Raw genomic sequence first — 20,901 nt, 5'->3', positions numbered from 1 at the left:
AAAAGTAAAGTTCCACATTCTGTTACTGACAGCTTGGGATTACCAGGTGCAATGGAGTATCTGAGACCAGTCTTTAAAAATAACTTCAGTAAAATGGAAATTACACTCACATCTCCCCAAGAAGTAGCATCCATCATAAAATCCTTAAAATCTATAAGAATTCCAGTGGGTATGAAAACATATCAACAAAGTTAATCAAAGAGTGCTCATGCGAGTTAAGTTCTATCTTAAGTTATTTGTGTAATCAATCTCTTATCAGTGGAACATTTCCAGACTGGCTAAAATATGCCGAAGTTAAGACTCTTTACAAGAAGGGGGATAAAGAGATACTATCAAACTATCGACCAATTTCACTTTTGCCAGCTTTCTCAAAAATATTTGAAAAGGTTGTCTTCAAGTGTCTCCTTAAGCATCTGACTGCAAATGATATATTGTCCAAGTCACAGTTTGGATTTCTGAAGGGTTCTGATAAAGAGAAAGGTATTTACATTTACAGTGAGAATGTACTTAATTCATTAGATAATAAATTACAGGCTACTGGCATTTTCTGTGAGCTGTCCAAAGCCTTTGACTGTGTGAACCACAGCATTCTCCTAAGTAAATTAGAGTATTATGGTGTCACCGGCAATGCTGTGAAATGATTTGAGTCTTATCTATCTAACAGGAAACAAAGGGTGTCGTTGCAAAATAACTGTGCAGTAAGCAGTCAGTCTTCATCTGACTGGAAATTAATTACGTGTGATGTTCCTCAAAGTTCCATTTTGGGTCCGTTGCTTTTTCTTGTGTATATTAATGACCTCTCATCTATTACATTGCCAGATGCTAAGTTTGTTTTGTTTGCAGATAATACAAACATTGCAATAAGTAGAAAGTCAAGTACAGATTTAGAAATAGCTGCTAATGAAATTTTCACTGACATCAATAAGTGGTTTAAAGCTAATTCTTTGTCATTAAACTTTGAGAAGACCCACTTTATGCAGTTCAGAACCTGTAAGAGATTTCCTTCCAGCATGAGTATAATGTAAGACGACATGCGGTTCGAAGAGGTTGACAGTGTTAAATTCTTGGGATCACAACTCGATAATAAATTCAGTTGGGAAGGGCATACCACAGAATTTCTTAAGCACCTAAACAAGTCTATATTTGCCATGAGAATGATGTCAGATGTAGGAGATATAAATATAAAAAAACTTGCATACTTTTCTTACTTTCATTCTATTATGGCATATGGGATCATATTCTGGGGCATCTCGTCAAACCGAGCAAAAGTTTTTAGGGTGCAAAAGCATGTGATAAGAATCATTTGTGGTGTAAATTAAAGAACATCTTGTAGAAACCTGTTCAAGGAACTTTGTATTCTAATCATTGCTTCTCAGTATATTTATTCCTTAAACAAATTTGTTGCAACTAATACATATCTATTTCCAACCAATAGCTCAGTACACAGTACCAATACTAGTAATAAGAAGAATCTACGTAAAGGCCTAAAATCACTTACCTTGGTCCAAAAAGGGGTCCAATATTCAGGAACACACCTTTTTAATAAACTGCCAACAACCATTAAAAACTTGGTTTAAGATAAAGCACGGTTTAAACAGAGTTTGAAAGACTTTTTGATAGGCAACTCCTTCTACACCATAGATGAATATCTTAATAGAGACTGTTAAGTCAGCTTAAGTAAAAATATCTGTTAGATTTCAGTTTTGACAACACTTGGTCACAACAGTCAAGATTAGGTATTTTGCGTATGATAAATTTATTAATAGTGGATAACAGTGTCTATTAACTTATTTTCGACTATCTCCTGACAAATGATCAGAGTAGTAGGTATTGTATTCAAATGTTTTATGTTTTTATGTCATACTTTCTGACATGATCCACACCCACGACAATCATCTCATTTTTTGGGTCTGTGGAATGAAAACTGAATCTAACCTAATATAATAACAGAATTGCTCAGCCTTGATTAATATGAACATAACAACACCAAGGATAGTCGTGATCTGGGTAGTGATGTGGTTCGTGATGTAATCACTGCTGCACAACTACACCACGGGACTGGGTCCCAGGGAGAGTGCTGATGGCTTCTGGGTGGTATAGCGGAGTGACTCAGCATGGTGCGGAGTCAGCTGTGCTCCAACATACGGGGTGCTGTAGGCAAGCAGCACGAGTGGCCTGGAGCAAAGTTGTAACTGCATCTGCACCTGCCACTGGGGTGTTTACCATGGCTTAAGTACACCACAACAGAGGAATATCTGTAAGCTTTTGAGAATGTAAGATAGCCCATGATCCAAGGATGTAATATAGTCTGTAATAGCAGTGCCAACGTTGTTTCTGTGCTCGCTGCCTGTGTACAGTGGTAGCATTCCCTGGTGGTGCTTGTTAGTGTTGAGCCTGTAAATAATAAGCACCAAATACAAACACAGGAAGTACTGGTGAGACACAGCTGTTTGTCTCTGAAGGAGGAGCACTTGCAGGTGTGAGGAGCAACAATCCACAGGGCATAAAAGTTGTGCCAGGCAGGAGTAGCAGAGGTCAAGTCCTGCATACACTTCAGTGTCCATTCATTGTGACTGACACTTTAGCAGAGTAACATGATAGTTATATGTTTAGACATACAGTTAGTACATCATTATGTGGCTAGTTTGCTCTCCATCACTTCTCTTGTCTTATTCTGAAAGTACTGACTACACTGCTCTCTTTTAATCACTAGCGATTCTGAGATATGTTCTTCGTGGAAATTCAATCCCTGCTTCTGACACTCTCTTAAAAAATTAGCCATGGTCTGTTTGCAACTTCGGAAAATGAAAATTGTAATAAGGGGGATTGCTGGAGATAGAACCTCAAGTGAAAGTTCAGTGCCTTAACCCACACACCACTTCTCTTAACGCCTGTCCTAAAAGCTTATGGTAACAACCTTAGGAGGCACACATGGAATCTCTTTCTTGGAAATTATTGTTAATCATATGACGTATGTAAGAGAAGATGTGAATAGAGATGCTCTTCAGAAAGGGCACTTGCCTGAAAGCAACTTTGTGTTGTATTGATAGACTGGTTGGTAAGAGTCCCCTCACTTCAGCCATAGAAGTCAGCAACTCGTAGCCTTATTGCAGAGAATCTGTGAGCTAAGCTTGTTCGGTATGGTACTGGTATCAGAAATGGGTACTTCTTTCAGCTTGATGAACAGTGCCACACTAAATTTTTGGAAGGACTGTCCAAGTGCTTTCTCTTGTTCATGATAGAGAGCAGCTGTGGGCCAAGAATGTCTGTGTCAGGTTGAGCTAGCCAATGGGACGATAGAATGTGACAGCCAATGGCAAACAACAAGAAAATGACTTAGAGAACTAGACGTATTTTCATGCTACTAACATAAAGATTTATTGTATTTTGTGGATGGCCCTTCCTTCTCATTCTCTTTTAGACATAACACTTTTCATCCTTTATGTTTTAATGATTCCATCTGAAATCTTGGTTCGGGCAATGAAATGAAATGAGTTACATTGTTGGATGTCCCTTTCTTCATTTCAAGTTTTTAATTGATATATATGGCACCTTTGCGGTGAGTACATTGAAATATTATTAATTATTTTGTGTCAAAGGTGGAATCTATGTTGTGATGACAGACTAATCTGTAGCGTAGCCAGAGGTTGGAATGTATCAATTTGTTTGAGCGTTGCAAAGCCAACAAATGTGAATGTTTAATCTAGGTTGTGGTGACAGACCGATCTGTAGTGGCAAATTTATCTGTAGTGTTGTCAGATGGCTATGTTAGCTGGGAAGCTGATAGTTTCATTTTCCATTAACTTATATTTACTTATGACCTGAATCCTGCAGTGTATAAACCAATAACAGAAACATTAAGATGCAACAGAAGCAGAAAATGACAAGTCAGTGTTTACAAGGCATTTATTAGGTGTTCATGTATATGTGTCACTGTAAATGAAATGTTGTTCTCCGTAATTTGATCACACTTAAGCACATAGTATGTTAACATTGATGTTTCATTAAATGGCCTCAACCTTCAGTAGTCACTGTCCTCATCCACCCAGCCCCTTCTGTGTTCCCATTCCAGCACTACACAACCATCATTCCACCATCATACCCAGTCTTTTCATTTCTCTCCTTTTCCACTACTCCCCCTCCCCACCTCTCCCCCGTCCTCCGTCTAACCTGCAGCACTTCACTGTCCGCCACCTCCACCTCCACCATACATCCCTCCCCCTCCCCAACCCACCCCACCCCAGCCTCCTCCTTACCCCTGCCCCCCCTCTCCCGGACGCCACTCCCCATGCACTGGTGCTGCTGCTCGTAGTGTAGTTTCAGTTGCCTGAGACTGCAGTCGTGTGTGTGTGTGTGTGTGTGTGTGTGTGTGTGTGTGTATTTTCCATTGTTTGATTACATTAAATTCATAACATGTCTCCCATGATCAAAATGAAAATGTCACTATGTCATTGGAAATAAAAATCAGTTGGTGCATTGTCATAGCTTCCCATGACTGCTCATGATAGTTGTTACCAATATATGTTTGACTGCATACAGACCCTTATTGAGTTTTACCACATCACTATGTGGAGCCCTGGATGCTCACACATGAGTCTCCAAAAAGTGCTGGTTTTCAAATCCCACTGCACACTGGCCCTAAGCAGCTAATTCATTTATGGGAGATAAGGAAATTTTGCTTCAGAATTCTAGTCATACAGTCCACACTTTATCTCTCATATCTACATACCCAGTGCAAGAAATTTCTCTGCAAGCGACCTAGGACATTATCAATTTTTCTTCCTCTTTTTCCATGTCTTCATCCTTGACTTACCAAACCTGTCTGTTTGTATTCACTAACTGAAAACCATCAAAATTTTTTTCCAAAAAGTCTTTGGCCATTTCGTGTCCAGTGAACAGGTGTTTCCCACTAGTTGAATAAATGATCATTTCAAATGTATGTGATCTCCATAAAATTATGAAAATGAGGTCCAAGCAGTGTCCCACAGGAGCTACAGCCAGCATCAACATACCTTTGCAGGACTATCTGTGCACTGCATCTAACACCAGCTTTTCAATGTCATGTTGACAGTAATGATGCATGTTCTGTGTGGTTAACATTTTCCAGTCCAATAATCAGCTGACAAACCTGCATACTTAAAGTGTTCCATGGCAATGGAGAACTAGTAAAGACAGCAGCTTTTGATCATTACCGTTCATGTACCAAAGTTGCTAGAATACATTGCAGCTGACTTCATGCTCATGAAAGTTTATCAACACATGCCCAATTCCATGCATTGGTTGAAGTGTCAGTGATGTTGGCAAACCCCCCATACTTTGTAAAGATAAGGGTGTATGTGGCAGACATGGTATACCAGCTCACAAATCATGTACCCAATGTATTGTTCTACATGCATGTGTCAATTGTTTTGATCCTCTCAGTGGGCTAGCAGCTGTTTCGTGAGTATGTGTCTGGTGAGCTATCTCAGACTATCCTTATCTCTCATATGATTGAACCAGTGGTCACAGTCCTAGCTGTTGGTCTGACTCCTTCCTCGGTTGTTCTTCCTTTTATTTATATCTATCTTCTTTACTTTTCATCAAACTTTTCAGATGAAATAAGTTTTGATTCGTTTTTGGGTTTGACCTCCATTTTTCTGTATTTCTGTGTGGACCAGTTGGGGAAGGATACCTTAGATAGCTCTAGCTTACCTATGATGCAGAAGGTCCTCTATGCCAATAACTAAGTAAGCACAAAATTGCACTTATAAGCCAATGCTGTAGCCAGTCTATCATGGTTAGGTTATCATGTTCACTCTTGTTAGAGCCCCCTGAAAACACAGGAATAGTACTTTTGATAGTAGAGCTGTTACCTCTCCATGTTTGCCAAGGAGTAGTTACTCATCTTCTCAGGGTGCCAGAACTTCCGCAATGACAGTCCTGCCTTTGCTGCAACTGGGTGACATGTCTGAGGGGAGCCCTTTGTCAGAATAGGTGGTATCAGGGTAGATGTTTTGCAGATGAAACAAATCAATTAACCCATAACAATCAACAGAGAGAAAACCTTTAGTGAGTTTCCATCTCTAGCCTCTCCAAGGGATGAAGTGACAAGCACAGAAAAATGGACCTTAGAAATTCCTTCAATATTTAATATGCTCTTGGACTGATGGGGAGTTCTTTGCAGTAAAAAAATCATTATACAATGTTGAACATATTGAGGATACGTTTTGTGAGGTAGTTACATTGGAAAAAAATGAGAATGGATCTCTGCTTGTGTGAAAACATCTGTGGCTACACAAACACAAACAATCCTGATATGTGGCAAAGTGGGTGACATTCCCGTTGCTGTCAGTCCACATAAAAATCTCAGTATGACTCAGAGTTTTATATTCCACCAAGATCTGATAATTCAGACTGCTGATGAATTGTGAGTCATCCTAGCAAGACAAAGGAATCCGTTTCATTCACCGAATCCAGAAAGATCTGAAGAACAACAGAATAGACACAAATACTTTTATCCTCGGTTTTGAAAGGAATACATTACCTAAGAAAGTTAAAGTTATGTTTTACAGATGTTATGTTAAACCTTAAGTTCCTCCAACAATGAGATATTTTCAGTGCCTCTTATCATTTAACCTCTTATCATTCTGCTACACTGTGGAACCGAGAGGCCACTAACTATTTCTGCCCCCGGATCTATAGCACTAGCAGATGCCTCCACACTGCTGCAGCTAGAAGCACTTTGAGTGTGTCTGGCACCAATGGAGGTGAGGACACCATCCAAGGTACCTAGGCACCTTCCTCCCTACACAAAGCAGACACATGGCCTCACACAAGCCAGTAAATGAAAAAGTCACAGACAGTGGGTCACAGAACAGTCACCCCCCCCCCCCCCCTCCTTCAAATCATCATCCAATCCAGAGATTAAGTAAACAAAAAGCCACATGAACTCAAATCCTCCACAGACGAAAAGAAAAAGAGAGAGAAACCAAAAACAGACTCAATGATTCTTACAAAAATGGACCCCTATTTTGCATATGGAAGAATCCACATATTTGGATGTTTCACCAACCTCACAGGAATATGAAAGTATCAGCATTCTTTTGCCTACACTTTCTATGTTTCCTCCTCCTTAATGTTGTTATTGCTAATTTGATGAGTGTGGAAATGTGTCCTGCACTAAGAATGAAAGTAGAATATTTACTGTATATCATATGATTGATACGACAAAGAAAATAATCAGTTAATGGCAATATAATGTATTAGTAAGAGGCAGGATTCCCCAGTGATTCTAAACTAAATTCACTGTTCAGTTTCATTCAACAATGTTGAATAAGTTCTACACTAAGCATTTACCACTGAACTCTGATAAATCTCTCCAATCCATTTCTTTCACTCCTCTTCCTTCCCCTTCAACTCTTCTGCCAGAAGAAGGAGCCACTTTCTCTCAAAGCCTGTGAAAGTTAAACCTTTTTGTTTGTGTGTTCTCCTGCTGTTGCTTGGTGAGTAGATATTTTATCAAATGATTGATTGTTATCCACTTCATACTTTTAAGTTAGATTACTTCAGAATCTAAATGGTAATCAGAGTTCAGTGGTAAATGCTTCTTATACAACTCATTTGACATCATTATGATATATCTAATGAAATTGAACACTGAATTTAGTTTAAAATCACTGAGGAGTCCTGTCTGTTATTAATACAAACATTTTAAATAGATTTCAGAATTTCATTATGCAAGACAGAGAAGGACACATTCTTTGTGGAAAATGTATGAATGTCTTATCATATATGTACATCATTTAATCAAACATTAATGTAACGATGAGACTAAGTTTCCTAAAATAGTAAATTTTGTGCCCAGGAGTGTAAAAATTTCTGGGTGATCAACAAGACTCTGAGTTACAGCTGGTTATTGACTTAATGTAAAAAATATTTCTTAATCACATTATTTTCTTAATTATGAGCCCATTTACTTTGAGTTATTTGCCGTTGATACTACATACACTGAAACAGTAGATACTACATCTTTTTATTAAATGACTTATTGATGAAAATATGGCGTTTCAGTCCTTGATCGCTATTCTTTATTTTAAGTGACCGGTTTAGGGCCAGCTGCCCATCTTCTGATCTGTTAGACAAACAGATCTGAAGATGGGCAGCTAGCCCGAAACTCGTCACTGAAAATAAAGAATAGCAATCAAAGACTGAAACGCCATATTTTTATTTAATGAACGATCACGGAATTCCCATTAAGACAATCATGTCTAGTTTTGATAGACTTATTGATGCTTTAATCGCCTGACTTCTTTCTCCAGACAGAAGAAGAATTGGAAACATGACGAAGAAAGAAGATATGAGAGAGCAGTAACAGACTTGCAGAAAGTGAAAGCTGATGACATGAAACAAAAAATTGATGAAGCTGAGAAACAAAAACATTTAATAGTGCAGCAAGAAGTAGAAAGTCTTCAGCTTTTGAGTGCTCTTTTTGAAAGAATAAAGGTATGAATATTTGGCTAATACTTTTTTAAAAAAGTCATGTAAATACAATGAAGGTAGTGAAGGTGTCTTAAAAGATTATTTTACAGAAAAAAGTAGTCTAAAATAATACTATATCAAACCACATATAGGAAATGCCACATGGCACCAAAATGATATAAAAGATAACAGTTCTATAGCTTTCAAACCCAAGAGTTCTTCAGTCTTACAAAAGACGGAGCGGGTCTGTGTAAAGATAAGATAGGGAAACCAACACTGTTGATAGTTTCCTGATCGAAGAACAATTCTTTGCTTTTTGTCACACTTCTGCTTAAAATCCCTGCATGACCTTGTAAAGAATTTTCACAGACATTTATCGATTCCTGCAACTGTCAATAAAGATCATTTACTGCCTAATTCAGTGGAATAAGGTGGCATCCTGATCAGCCTTAGGATTCACATTCAGGAGGACGGAAATTCAAATATCTGCCTGCCTATCCAGATTTATGTTTTCCATGGTTTGTACTAGATAATTTAGGACAAATTCTAAGGTAGTTCCTTTGAAGAGAAAGCAGGTGACTGCATTTTCAGTTTTCCCCCAATTTAAACTTGATCTCTGACACTAATGACAGGATGTTATGCACGAATTTCCTTTTTCCTCCTTATCAGAATGTGAAAATGTGCATAGGCAGGCATTGTAAATCATCAGTTAAGATGGCAGAGGGAAAAATTTCTTTAAAAGTTCATACAATTTGAGAGGAGAATCAGAAACACAGATTCTGAATAAAGTAAGCACAGACAATATGAAGGTAGTACTGTATGAGATGTATTAAGTCATCCTTTCTATGAAGGAAGGAAAGGCAACTGAAGATGATGGAGTTGCAATAAAAATGTTTAAATCTGGAAGAAAAGCATTATAAAAGGAACTTAAAATTAGTTTACGGAAGGTCTGTGGTGGAAGACAACAGAGCTTTCATTGTTCTGTTGTACAATAAAGGAGACAAAAAAGTACAGGCTCATCAGTCTCCTCTTCGTATTGTAGACCAAAATTAGCTCACCAACCACAGAGAAATAACATTGGAGTTCAATCAGGCAAAGGACAAATAGGATTCAGCACAGTAGACTATTTGTAAATGACAAACAGAATTTTAAGATTCAGCAGCAATTACAAATTATTGCTTTGTCTATGGTGCAGATTCTATAAAATCTCTGGCAACACCCCTTTAAAAAGAAGGAAATGATTCAAGCTAACCGAGCGAGGTGGCGCAATGGTTAGACACTGGACTCGCATTTGGGAGGATGACGGTTGAATCCTGCGTCCGGCCATCCTGATTTAGGTTTTCCGTGATTTCCCCAAATCGCTCCAGGCAAATACCGGGATGGTTCCTTTGAAAGGGCACGCCTGACTTCCTTCCACATCCTTCCCTAATCCGATAAGACCGATGACCTCGCTGTCTGGTCTCCTTCCCCAAACAACCGAACCGAACCGACTCAAGCTATGTTAGTATACTAAGGAACATATGCATCAGTGCTACAGTTTCTATTAGATTTCATTATATTCTGATTAAAATACCTTTGTGATAACTGGAAAATCCAGGGTGGAATAAGCAATACTGTGGAGGGATAGATTGCTACTGATCATATAGAGGAGATGTTTAATTGCAGACAGGCACAACAAGACTGCTATACATCTGAGCTTTTGGCCACAATGCCTTCTTCTAAAGTAGAAAGCACACATACGTTCACACAAGTACAGCTCACATATCCATTAGCACTGTTTCTGGCTGCTGAGGCAGTCTTTTTGTTGTGCCTGTCTACAACTCAATGTCTCATCTTTCGTGATAACCATTGTAGGCGGTGAGGTGGCAGGTGCCAGCTGCCTGCTGCTTAAGGTCCTTTCTTGAGCACCACATTTTTTACTGTGTGCAGAGCATCTTCAATCATTGCTAGCTGCTCATTGGCAGCTCTGTAATTGTCATTATTCCTCCCCCTCCCCTGTCACCCCTTTCCAGCTGCTGCAATTTGTCAGTCACAAAGTTATTTTATTCAACCTTTAATGTAGTGCGAAACATGGAATTGAAAGAGGGATTATCCAAGCAATATAGCAGACAAAAGAAAGTAAATGATAGTCGGTGTAGATTTTAGTGTTAATTTTCTGAAAGGTTCAGGTAAAAAATATGATTTGGTAAATTTACTCAATGCTTGTACCCTAAATTATGTTGTTGGTTTCCCACCAGAAGTACACAGGAAAGCTCTTCACCAACAGATAACACATTTTTATGTGAACACCTAATCAGTTGCAACTGTTTATTCAGTAGTGTATGTCTTTTCTGACCATGATGCACAACCAGCCATACTAAACAACTTACCTGATTTTAGGTAAATGGTATCACAGAAAACATTTAAAATAATTAATGATCATACAGCAGTATGTTTCAAGGCTACCTTACACGAAGCTGACAGAAGGGTGTATGTAATGTGACAGACTCAGTTCCAAATTTTGTATATTTAAAATTGGATGTCTGCCAGTTTTTAACCCTTTTGCGGCTACAGGAGCCGCATGTCCTGGCTCCCTACCTGCTGACGGGAGGAAACACAGTGTGCGCCTGGCCGGCGGGCAGCAGACTCAGACGTGTGGACGCTGTAGGCTACGGCTACTGCAGGCTTCCCGCATGTTCCGGCGCACACAGAACCACTGTTCAGTAATGTTATTCCTAAAAACAGTATATGCTGTATGGTCACAGTGGTTATAGTTTCTGATAACCACGAAATAGAGCTTTGAAACTAACCAACACTATCAGTTATGTTTTTATTATGGGCTGAAAAACAGTTGGTTTAGAAAAATGATGAGAACTTTTTTATTAGTAATTCCTGTAACCTGGGACTTACACCATCAATGTATGTGTCTACAACATATTAAAATTTCATTAACATGGGATGAATGTGTTTCAAGATATATAGTTTTAAAGTGAGTAGTGCGCAGCAAAAATGCACAAATCTCAGACAATTCTTGTTACTGTCTTAAATAAAAAATAATTACAGAAATTTAAAACCAAATTGTGTCATGTATCTGGACTCAAAGCTAAACAAGGAATATATCTGGATAACTCATTGTGTGAAAGGTCCATGGCTTAGTTCAGTAAGAAATCGGATAGTAAACGTCTACCTTGTTCCTTGTTCTTGCTCGTGAGGTCTCGTGAGCCGTATTCGCCTCAGTACCTAGTTTGCTGCCGTACTGATGCAGAGACCTTTCAGGCAATGAAGCCCCAGTTTTTCATAGACCACCTTGAAGATAGGTATGGGGAAGTGGCGGCTTTGTCTAAAATGTGCAATAGGGCAGTTTTGATCCAAGCGGCCCCCCAGACTAGTCGTGGGCATTGATCCCCTGTGACGAGCTGGGTGATATCCCCATGTCGATTACTCTCCATAAAAGCTTTAACTTGGTCCAGGGTCAGTTTTCCATTGTGACCTTCTTTTGCAGTCAGATGAGGAGCTACGTGCCAACTTAGAGCAATGGGGTGTCCACTTTGTCTGGCGCATGCATAGGGGACCCAAAGACAACAGGGTTGCTACCGGTGCCTTCATCTTGGCCTTTGAGGGTGACTTGTTGCCTGAAAGGGTCAAGGTGATGTTTTACCATTTGACGTGAAACTGTACGTCCCTACCCCTGTGTGGTGCTTCAAGTGTTGGAAGTTTGGTCACATGTCATCTCATTGTACTTCCAGCACCACGTGCAGGGATTGTGGTTGTCCTTTGCACCCTGGTGCTTCCAAGTGTGCCTCCTCCCACTTGTGTCAACTGTGGGAAGCACCACTTCCCCTGTTCACCTAACTGCCCTGTTCTCCATAAGGAGTGACGAATCATGGAAATAAAAACCCTGGACAGGCTAACCTATCAAGATGCAAAGAAGAAATACAAACGACTTGATCCTAATCCAATGACTACCTCATATCTGCGACTGCGACTTTGTTGCTCCCGTTGGTGAGGGCTGTCCCTGCGTTTGTTAATCCTCCAGTGGGCCCTCAGGGCCGCCGTGACTCTCCCCCCCTTGTCCGTGATGGGGGACACTGCATTTTCTGGTGCTCCCAATGTACCTCTATTGGGAAACAAAGCCCCCAAATTGACAGGGATGTCGGACCACACTCCTCCGCCGGAGTTACATCAGCCTCCTCTGGCTTCTCTCGCGTGGAAATGGTCCCTTGGAAGTCTACCTTCTAAGGCATCCTCCAGCGTGACAGTTGACATCAGTCAGTGGCTCAAGGAGCCACAAGCGGCAGATTGCAGAACGTCCTGCTCTTCATCTGTCCCCGAGACTCCCTCCCACATTGCTCGTAAGGCACAGTAGGGGGGGGGGGGGAGGAGGAGGAGGAGGAGGAGGAGGAGGAGGAGGAGGAGGAGGAGGAGGAGGGGGGGGGGAGAAGAAGCTGGACATGAAGAAAGAGGTTCAGGTAGCCTCTGTGCCACCTGTTACTACCAGCTTTGCGTCTGAGGATGATTTGCAGATTTTGGCATCCCCCGACGACCTAAATTTGCCTCTGTCTCGGACGCAATGGTTCTCATTTCAGGCTCCCCTTCAGTGGCTGTAGATGATCCAGTGGCGTAATCTACCTCCTCGGTCCCTTCACGTCTTTTTTGGCCGAGGACAATGTCATTCTTCAGTGGAATTGCAGCGTTTTTTTCCACCACCTTGCTGAGCTGCAACAATGTATCAGCCTTCACCCTTTCTTCTGCGTTGCTCTCCAGGAAACTTGAATTTCTGGTGTTGCGAACCACTGCCCTCTGTGGCTATTGGGGTTATTATAAAAATCTGGCAGCTTATGAGAGGGTATCTGGTGGAGTCTGTGTCTGCATCCTTAACTCTCTTTAAAGTGATTGTGTCCCTCTTCAAACACCTGTAGAGGCTGTCTCTGTTCGGGTGTGGACGCCTCAGGCTGTTGCTGTCTGCAGTCTCTATCTTCCACTGGATGGTGATGTCCTGCAGCATGTATTAGCTGTGCTGATAGCCCAGTTGCCACCCCCTTTTCTGTTACTGGGCGACTTTAACACCCATAACCGTTTGTTGTGTGGATTGGTGGTAACAGGCCAAGGCATTGTTGTTGAGCAAGTGTTGGCACAGCTTGACCTTTCTCTTTTAAATGATGGTGCCTCCACAAATTTCAGTGTGGCGCATGGCACGTACTCAGTCATTGACCTTTCGGTCTGCAGCCCTGGCCTTCTACTGTTTGTCCAATGGAGTGTGCATGACGACTTGTGCGTTAAAGACCACTTTCCGATCTTTCTGTCACTGCCACAGCGTCACTCTCCTGGGCGCCTCCCCAGATGGGCTTTGAATAAGGATGACTGGGACTTGTTCACCTCCATTGCCACTATTGAGCCTCTTTCTCATGATGCCATTGATGCGGTTGTTCACACGATAACCACCAGCATCTTTTCTGCAGTGGAATATGCAATTACCTGTTCTTCCGGGTCCCCTCGGCGGAGCACTGTGCCTTGGTGGTCACCAGAGATCGCTGAGTCGATTAGAGATTGCAGGTGGGCCCTCCAGTGTCATAAGCGGCACCAGCACTGGAAGACCTCATTGCCTTTAAGCGGCTCCGTGTGCAAGCCCGATGCTTTATTCGCCATCGGAAGCAGGAGTGCTGGGAAAGGTATGACTCCACCATTGGCATCCATTGCAGGTTTGGGCCAAGATTAGGTGACTCTATGGCTATCGCACCCCTGTCTGCATACCAGGGCTTTCCCTGAATGGAGCAGTCTGTACTGACTCCAACATGATTGTGCTCAGAGTTCTGCTTCTAAGAATTGCCCGCTGGTCTTCCGCTCCCTGAAGGAGCGTTTGGAATGTCAGAGCCTTTCATTCTGTATGGGCCACCCTGAATTGTACAATGCTCCATTCAGTGAGTGGGAATTCCAAAGTGCCCTCGTTGCTTGCCCTGATATGGCTCCTGATCAGATGCTCAAACACCTCTCGGTGGCCTGCCAGCGACGCCTCCTATACCTTTTCAACCGTATCTGGGTTGAGGGTGAGTTCCCGTCTCAGTGGCGAGAAAGCATTATCATACCAGTGTTGAAGCCTGGCAAGAACCCACTGGAGGTGGACAGCTACTGCCCCATTAGCCTCACCAATGTTCTGTGCAAGTTGCTCGAACACACGGTGAGCCGGAGGTTGAGTTGGTTACTTAAGTCTAAGGGCCTTCTGGCTTCATCTCAGGATGGGTTCCATAAGGGCCACTCTGCCACCAATAATTTGGTCTGCCTGGAGTCTGTCATCCGTACGACCTTTGCCCACCGTCAGCATCTGGTTGCTGTCTTTCTCGACATGCGGAAGGCATATGATACCACATGGTGACACCAAATCCTCACCACGCTTCATGGATGGTGTCTGAGGGGCCTGCTCCCGATTTTTATTCAAAATTTTCTGTCGCTTCGTTTCTTCCGCATGCAAGTTTGTTCCTACCGAGTCCAGCAGTATGGAGTCCCGCAAGGCTCTGTCTTGAGTGTCTACCTCTTTTTAGTTGCTATCAATGGGCTAGCTGCAGCTGTGGGAATGTCCTTATCAGCTTCTTTGTATGTTGATGGCTTTTGCCAGTACTATAGCTCCACTGGCATTGCGGTTGCTGAATGGCAGCTGCAGGGTGCTAACTGCAAGGTGCAGTCTTGGGCCATATCGTGTGGCTTCCAGTTTTCGGCCACCAAGACTTTCGTCATGCATTTCTGCCGGCGTCGCACTGTTCACCCTGCGCCATGGCTTTATCTTGACGGTGAACCTCTTGCTGTGGTGGAGACGCATCGTTTTTTGGGATTGCTTTTTGATACCTGGTTGACTTGGCTCCCTCATATTTGGCAGCTTAAACAAATGTGCTGGTGCCATCTTAACGCTCTTCGTTGCTCAAGTCACACCAGCTGGGGGTGCCAATTGGTCTACCCTTCTACGGCTGTATCAGGCCTTGATCCAGTCCTGTCTTGATTATGGGAGCCTGGCTTATGGTTCGGCATCGCCTTCTGTGTTGCAGTTGCTTGACCCCATACGTCACTGTGGGGTCCAACTCACAACTGGAACTTTCCGCACAAGCCCTATCAACAGCATACTTGTGGAGGCTGGTGTCCCTCCATTGCAGACCAGCGCCGACAACTACTGGCCGCTTATGCTGCACATGTTTGTAGCTTGCCCGGGCATCCAAATTACCATCTCCTGTTCCCCAACTTGGTTGTCTGTATTCCAGAATGGTGGCCCCGGTCTGTCTCCCACCTCTTTTCCAGGCCCATTTACGTATACCCCCGTGGTGTATGCCCCGCCCATGTCTTTGGCTGGATTTGGCATAGGACCCGAAGGACTCGGTCCCTCCCGAGGCCCTCCCCCACCACTTTCTTTCCATCCTTGCCACATTTCACGGCTCTGACGTGGTCTATACCGACGGTTCGATGTGGTTATGCTATTGCTCTTGGGGATCATTCTGAACAATGCTCATTGCCAGCTGGCTGTAGTGTTTTCACTGCAGATCTGGTAGCCATCTCTCGCGCCCTAGAGTATATCTGCTCCTGCTCAGGTGAGTCCTTCATTATCTGTAGTGACTCCCTGAGCAGTTTACGAGCTCTTGTCTGGTGATAGCTATCCATGAGTCCCTCCATACTCTTGCCCGTTGCGGCCAATGTGGGTCATGACGGCATCCCAGGTAATGAACGGGTTGACATGCTGGCCAAACAGGCTGTCAGTGCACCAGCCCTGGAGATTGGCCTTTTGGAGTGTGATCTCCAGTCAGTTTTGTGGCAGAAGGTACTTGGTACCTTGACTGATGAATGGCGCACCCTGCCCTCACCCAGCAAACTTCGGGTTGTCAAGGAAACTACTGGTGTGTGGCGCTCCTCCTTACGAGCCTCTTGCAAGGACTCCATTGTACTCTGCCGGCTACACATTGGCCACATCTGGCTGACCCACGGTCATTTATTGCGCCGCAAGACCGTGCCTCTATGTTGCTGCGAATCCGCATTGGCAGTGGTCCACATTTTGTTGGACTGTCCGCTTTCAACTGTGCTCAGGATACGTTTGCACTGCCTGATACGCTCCCTGCTCTTATAACGGATGACACTGCCATGGCAGGCTTAGTTTCGAGTTTTATTCGAGAAGGGGCTTTTATCGCTCAATTTGAGGGTTTGTCTCTTTTGTGTGTTGAGTCTGGCCTTTGGCCTACAGTTTTAGATTGAGGTTTTTAGTGTGTCTCATGGTGGTTGGCTTTTTCTTTTTTGTTTCCATGGTTGGCCAACCACTGTACAACTGTATGTACTTTTAATTCCCTGTTTTCTGATCTTTGTCTGTGTCTTTCTTGTTCTGTGTCGTCCTTTGTTACCTCCGTTGCTTGTCTTTTTTCCTTGTGGGTTTTCATGGTCGTGGAACAATGCCTTTGTAGTCTGGTCCCTTCAACCCCCACAAACCAACCTACCAACCAATCCTGTGATATATTGTGCCAAATTCTGTCCAGTGGCACATAAGATTGTCAAAGTCCCTAGCTGACTGGTGTGCCCTTCCCACAATGCTCCAAATGTTCACAATCGGGGAGAAATTCTGTGACCTTGCTGGCCAACGTAGGGTTTAGCAAGTACGAAGACTAACAGTAGAAACTTTTGCTGTGTGCGGACAGGCATTATCTTGCTGAAACATATGCCCAGGATGGCTTGCAATGAAGGGCAACAAAACGGGTGCTGAATATCGTTGACTTACCGATGCTGTAAGGGTCCCATGGATGACAACCAAAGGGCTCCTACTATGAAATGAAATGGCACCCCAGACTATAACTCTTGGTTGTCAGGCCATATGGCGCGTGATAGTCAGATTGGTATCCCATCACTGTCCAGGGCATTTCCAGACTCGTTTTTGCTGGTCATCAGGGCTCAGTTCAAAGTAGGACTCATCACAGAAGACAATTCTCTAGTCAGTGAGATTCTAGGCCAAAGATGGATCTGGAGATGCTCCAGGCAACAGTGACCGTCACCCATTATAAGGCCCAACAATCAGGAATGATGATCTGAGATGCCATTTCTTTTCATAGCAGGGCTCCTTTGACTGTCATTTACGTCATCCCTCCGGAACAGTGATCTGTCAATGATATTATACACCCCATTTTGTTACCCTTTGTGGCAAGCCATCCTGGGCTTATATTTCAGCAGGATAATGCCCACTCAACACAGTGAGAGTTTCTATTTCTTGTTTTTGTGCTTTCCAAACCATACTTTGGCTAACTAGGTCACTGGATCTCTCCCTAGTTGAGAATGTTTGGAGGTTTATGGGCAGGTTCTCCACCCAGCTCAATTTTGATGATCTAACATGCCAGTTGGACAGAATTTGGCATGGTATCCTTCAGGAGGACATCCAACTACTCTGTCAATCAGTGTCAAACCTAATAACTGCTTGGATAAGGGCCAGAGTTGAACCAAATATAATTGACTTGCTCAATTTGTGAAGCTCTTTCCCTTGAATAGATCATACATTTTGCCAAAATTGTAATTATTTATATGTCTGTACATGTACATAACATCTGCTGATTTCTGTCCCATTCGAATAATTTCCTCATGCTGTTTTCTTGTTCCTTAGAGTGTGTGAAATTGAACAAAGCAGTAGAAAAGTATGTACACGGTACAAAGAACATTGTAATACCTACGACAGCAAACTGTCAACATTTTCTGTTCACTTGAGTAAAGAAAGCATGCAGTAGATAAAGTTGAAAATAGTATTATTATTTTACATAAGGCAGAGATCTCGTAGAATATTTTCACGTTGTACTAATGGACCAAATTACATTTTTAACGGACAGATAGAATTGAAAAACAAAAGATATATCGAAACATTTTGGGACATTCTGTTACAAATATAATGTTTGTCACGAGTGTCAGTTGATTCAAGTAAAGTGTGTGGCATCTGCAGTTTATCAACAATATTATGAAAAGGATAGATTGATTCTCATCGTAAAGGTGCCAGGCACAGCATTGAGAGACTGTGGGGGGAGACACGGGGATGGGGAAACAGGGACTGGAAAATGAGAGGAGCAGAGAAAGGGAAGAGACTGCTGGGTGAGTTAGCAGAGAGTGACCTACAATGAGGGTGAGAGCATCTGAAATGGGAGGAGGTTATAAGACAGAAGGGGTGGAAACTACTAGGTGGAGAGTGTGGGGACAGTAGGTTACCACAGATTGAGGGCATGATGATTTTGGGAATGAAGAATGTGTTGTAAGGATAACTCCCATCTATTCTGTTCAGAAATGCTGCTGGTGAATGGGAGGATGCAGTTGGCCCAGGCTGTGAAGCAGCCATTGAAATCAAGCATGTTATGTTCAGCTGCATGTTGTGCTACAGGGTGCTCCACTTTGCTCTTCGCCAGTTTGACAGTGGCCGTTCATGGCGGTTCATCCAGGTGGGCAGCTGGTTGGTACTCATACCAATATAAAAGGCTGTGCAATGATTACAGCGGTGCTGGTACATGACATGGCTACTTTCACAAGTGGTCCTGCCTGTCATGATGTAGGATAAGCCTGTGGTAAGACTCGAGTAATGTGTTGGGTGGGTGTATTGGATGGGCCTTGCACTCGACCTCCCACAGGGATATGATGGATACAGTCCTTCCTTCGCATGCTGTGTGGCAAGTACTTTGACCTGCAGTTCTGGGTGACTTTTCTGAAGACCATCCCTTTTCGTAAATCTCTCCAATCCTTTCCCTCCACCCCTCTTCATTCCCCTTCAACCCTTCTGCAGGAATAAGTAGCCACTGGCTCGGAAAACTTGAATAAGTATTACCTTCTTTTATGCATGTGTTCTACTGTGCTTGGTGAGTAGATTTCTTATTTATCCAGTTACATCATATTGTTAAATATTGATTATTTTCGTTGCTATAAAGGGATGGACTGGGTTTTTGTGGAGGCTGGGACACCACTTTAGGAGGGGTGGAAAGGATCTTGTGTAGGATGTTCCTTATTTCAGGGCACGATAGATAATCATAGTCCTGGAAAAGGATGTGGTTCAGTTGTTTCAGCCCGGGTTAGTACTGGGTGTTTAAGAGGATGCTTCTTTGTAGCTGGTTCTTGGGGGTGCTGGGAGGATTGGGAGTATGTGGGGATATGGCACAGGAAATCTGTTTGTGGACTAGATCTTGGAGATAGTGCCCATCCATGAAGGCCTTTGTGAGATCCTCAGCATTTGAGTTCTAGTCCCTGCAGATACACCATTTACAGGTGGCCAGACTGTATGGGAGGGATTTTTTTGGTGTGGAAGAGATGGAAGCTGCCGAAATGCAGATACTGTCGGTGGTTGGTTCCACCATTGTGATTATGAATCACAGTGACTACCTGACTGAAGGCCTCTACCAATTGTATGATGCCTCCATCTGTAAACTCTCCCAAAGTACTCCCACCCTGGAAGTCCAAATTAAACTCCAGCCACTGCTTAAAGCCTTCCCAGAATCTCTCCCTTGAATCCATTTCTCCCCTCACCTCTATGACACCCTGCACACCAACCTTCTACCTGTCCCCCAAACTCCACAAACCCATAAATCCTGGACACCCCATTGTAGCTGGTTATTGTGCCTCCACTGAAAGAATTTCAGCTCTCATTCACCAACACCAGTCAATTGCATGACGTCTAGCTTCCCAAATCAAAGATACCAATCAATTCCTTCACTGACTCTCTACCATCCCCATCACTGTACCTCCTGAATCTGCACTCATCACAGTTGATGCCACTTCCCTGTATGACAACCAACCTCATGTGCATGGTCTTGCTACTATGGAATGTTAGCTCTTGCAGCCTCCAAACTCACTGCTTCATTCTTCATACATCTTACTAACTTTATCCTAACACACAGCTGCTTTTCCTTTGAAGGGAAGGTATAGAAAGAAATTCGCTGCACAGCCATGAGCACCCTCATGTCTCCCTCTTATGCCAAACTTTTTATGGACCATCTTTGGAAAACCTTCCTAGCCTTCCAAAAGTCCAAACCCCTGCCCTGGTTCAGATTCATTGATGATTTCTTCATGACCTGGTTTCAGGGCCAAGACACCCTTTCCTCATTCTTTCACAACATCAACACATTCTCTCCTGCTGCTTCACCTGGTCCTCATCAGTCCAGCACGCCACCTTCTGAACACTAACTTTCTATTCTCTGATGGCTCCACCTACATTCTTGTCCACATCACATCCATCAGCCTCCAACAGTGTCTGCATTTCGATAACTGCCATCCTTCTCACACCTAACGGCTTTTCTATGGTGACAAGAACTCCCTTGTCCAATATGCTGTAGGTCTCATAATAGCCTTCACAGACAGACCTAGTCCACAAACAGATTTCCCATGCCATTCCCATAGACTCGCCCAATCCTGCCAACAACACCAAGAACCAGCTACAAAGGTGTACCTCCTTTGTCACACAATACCAGCATGGACTGGAACAGCTGAAATATGTCC

At 43.0% G+C, this 20,901-nt stretch overlaps 1 protein-coding gene across 2 annotated transcripts in view; it reads left to right on the top strand.

The window, feature by feature from the left end:
• The window catches only part of LOC124621780 (A-kinase anchor protein 17A-like), a 125,324-nt gene that overhangs the window by 63,728 nt on the left and 40,695 nt on the right, over positions 1-20,901 (top strand). For both annotated transcript variants that reach the window (XM_047147216.1, XM_047147217.1), the window contains exon 3: positions 8,298-8,481. In XM_047147216.1, coding sequence (XP_047003172.1) covers positions 8,298-8,481 — 184 coding nt within the window. The remainder of the gene's footprint in view (positions 1-8,297; positions 8,482-20,901) is intronic.

This window comes from Schistocerca americana, chromosome 7 (assembly GCF_021461395.2).
Source record: "Schistocerca americana isolate TAMUIC-IGC-003095 chromosome 7, iqSchAmer2.1, whole genome shotgun sequence".
Lineage (NCBI taxonomy): Eukaryota > Metazoa > Arthropoda > Insecta > Orthoptera > Acrididae > Schistocerca > Schistocerca americana.
Note: the sequence above shows the minus strand (reverse complement) of the source record. Positions and strands in the feature narration are given on the sequence as shown.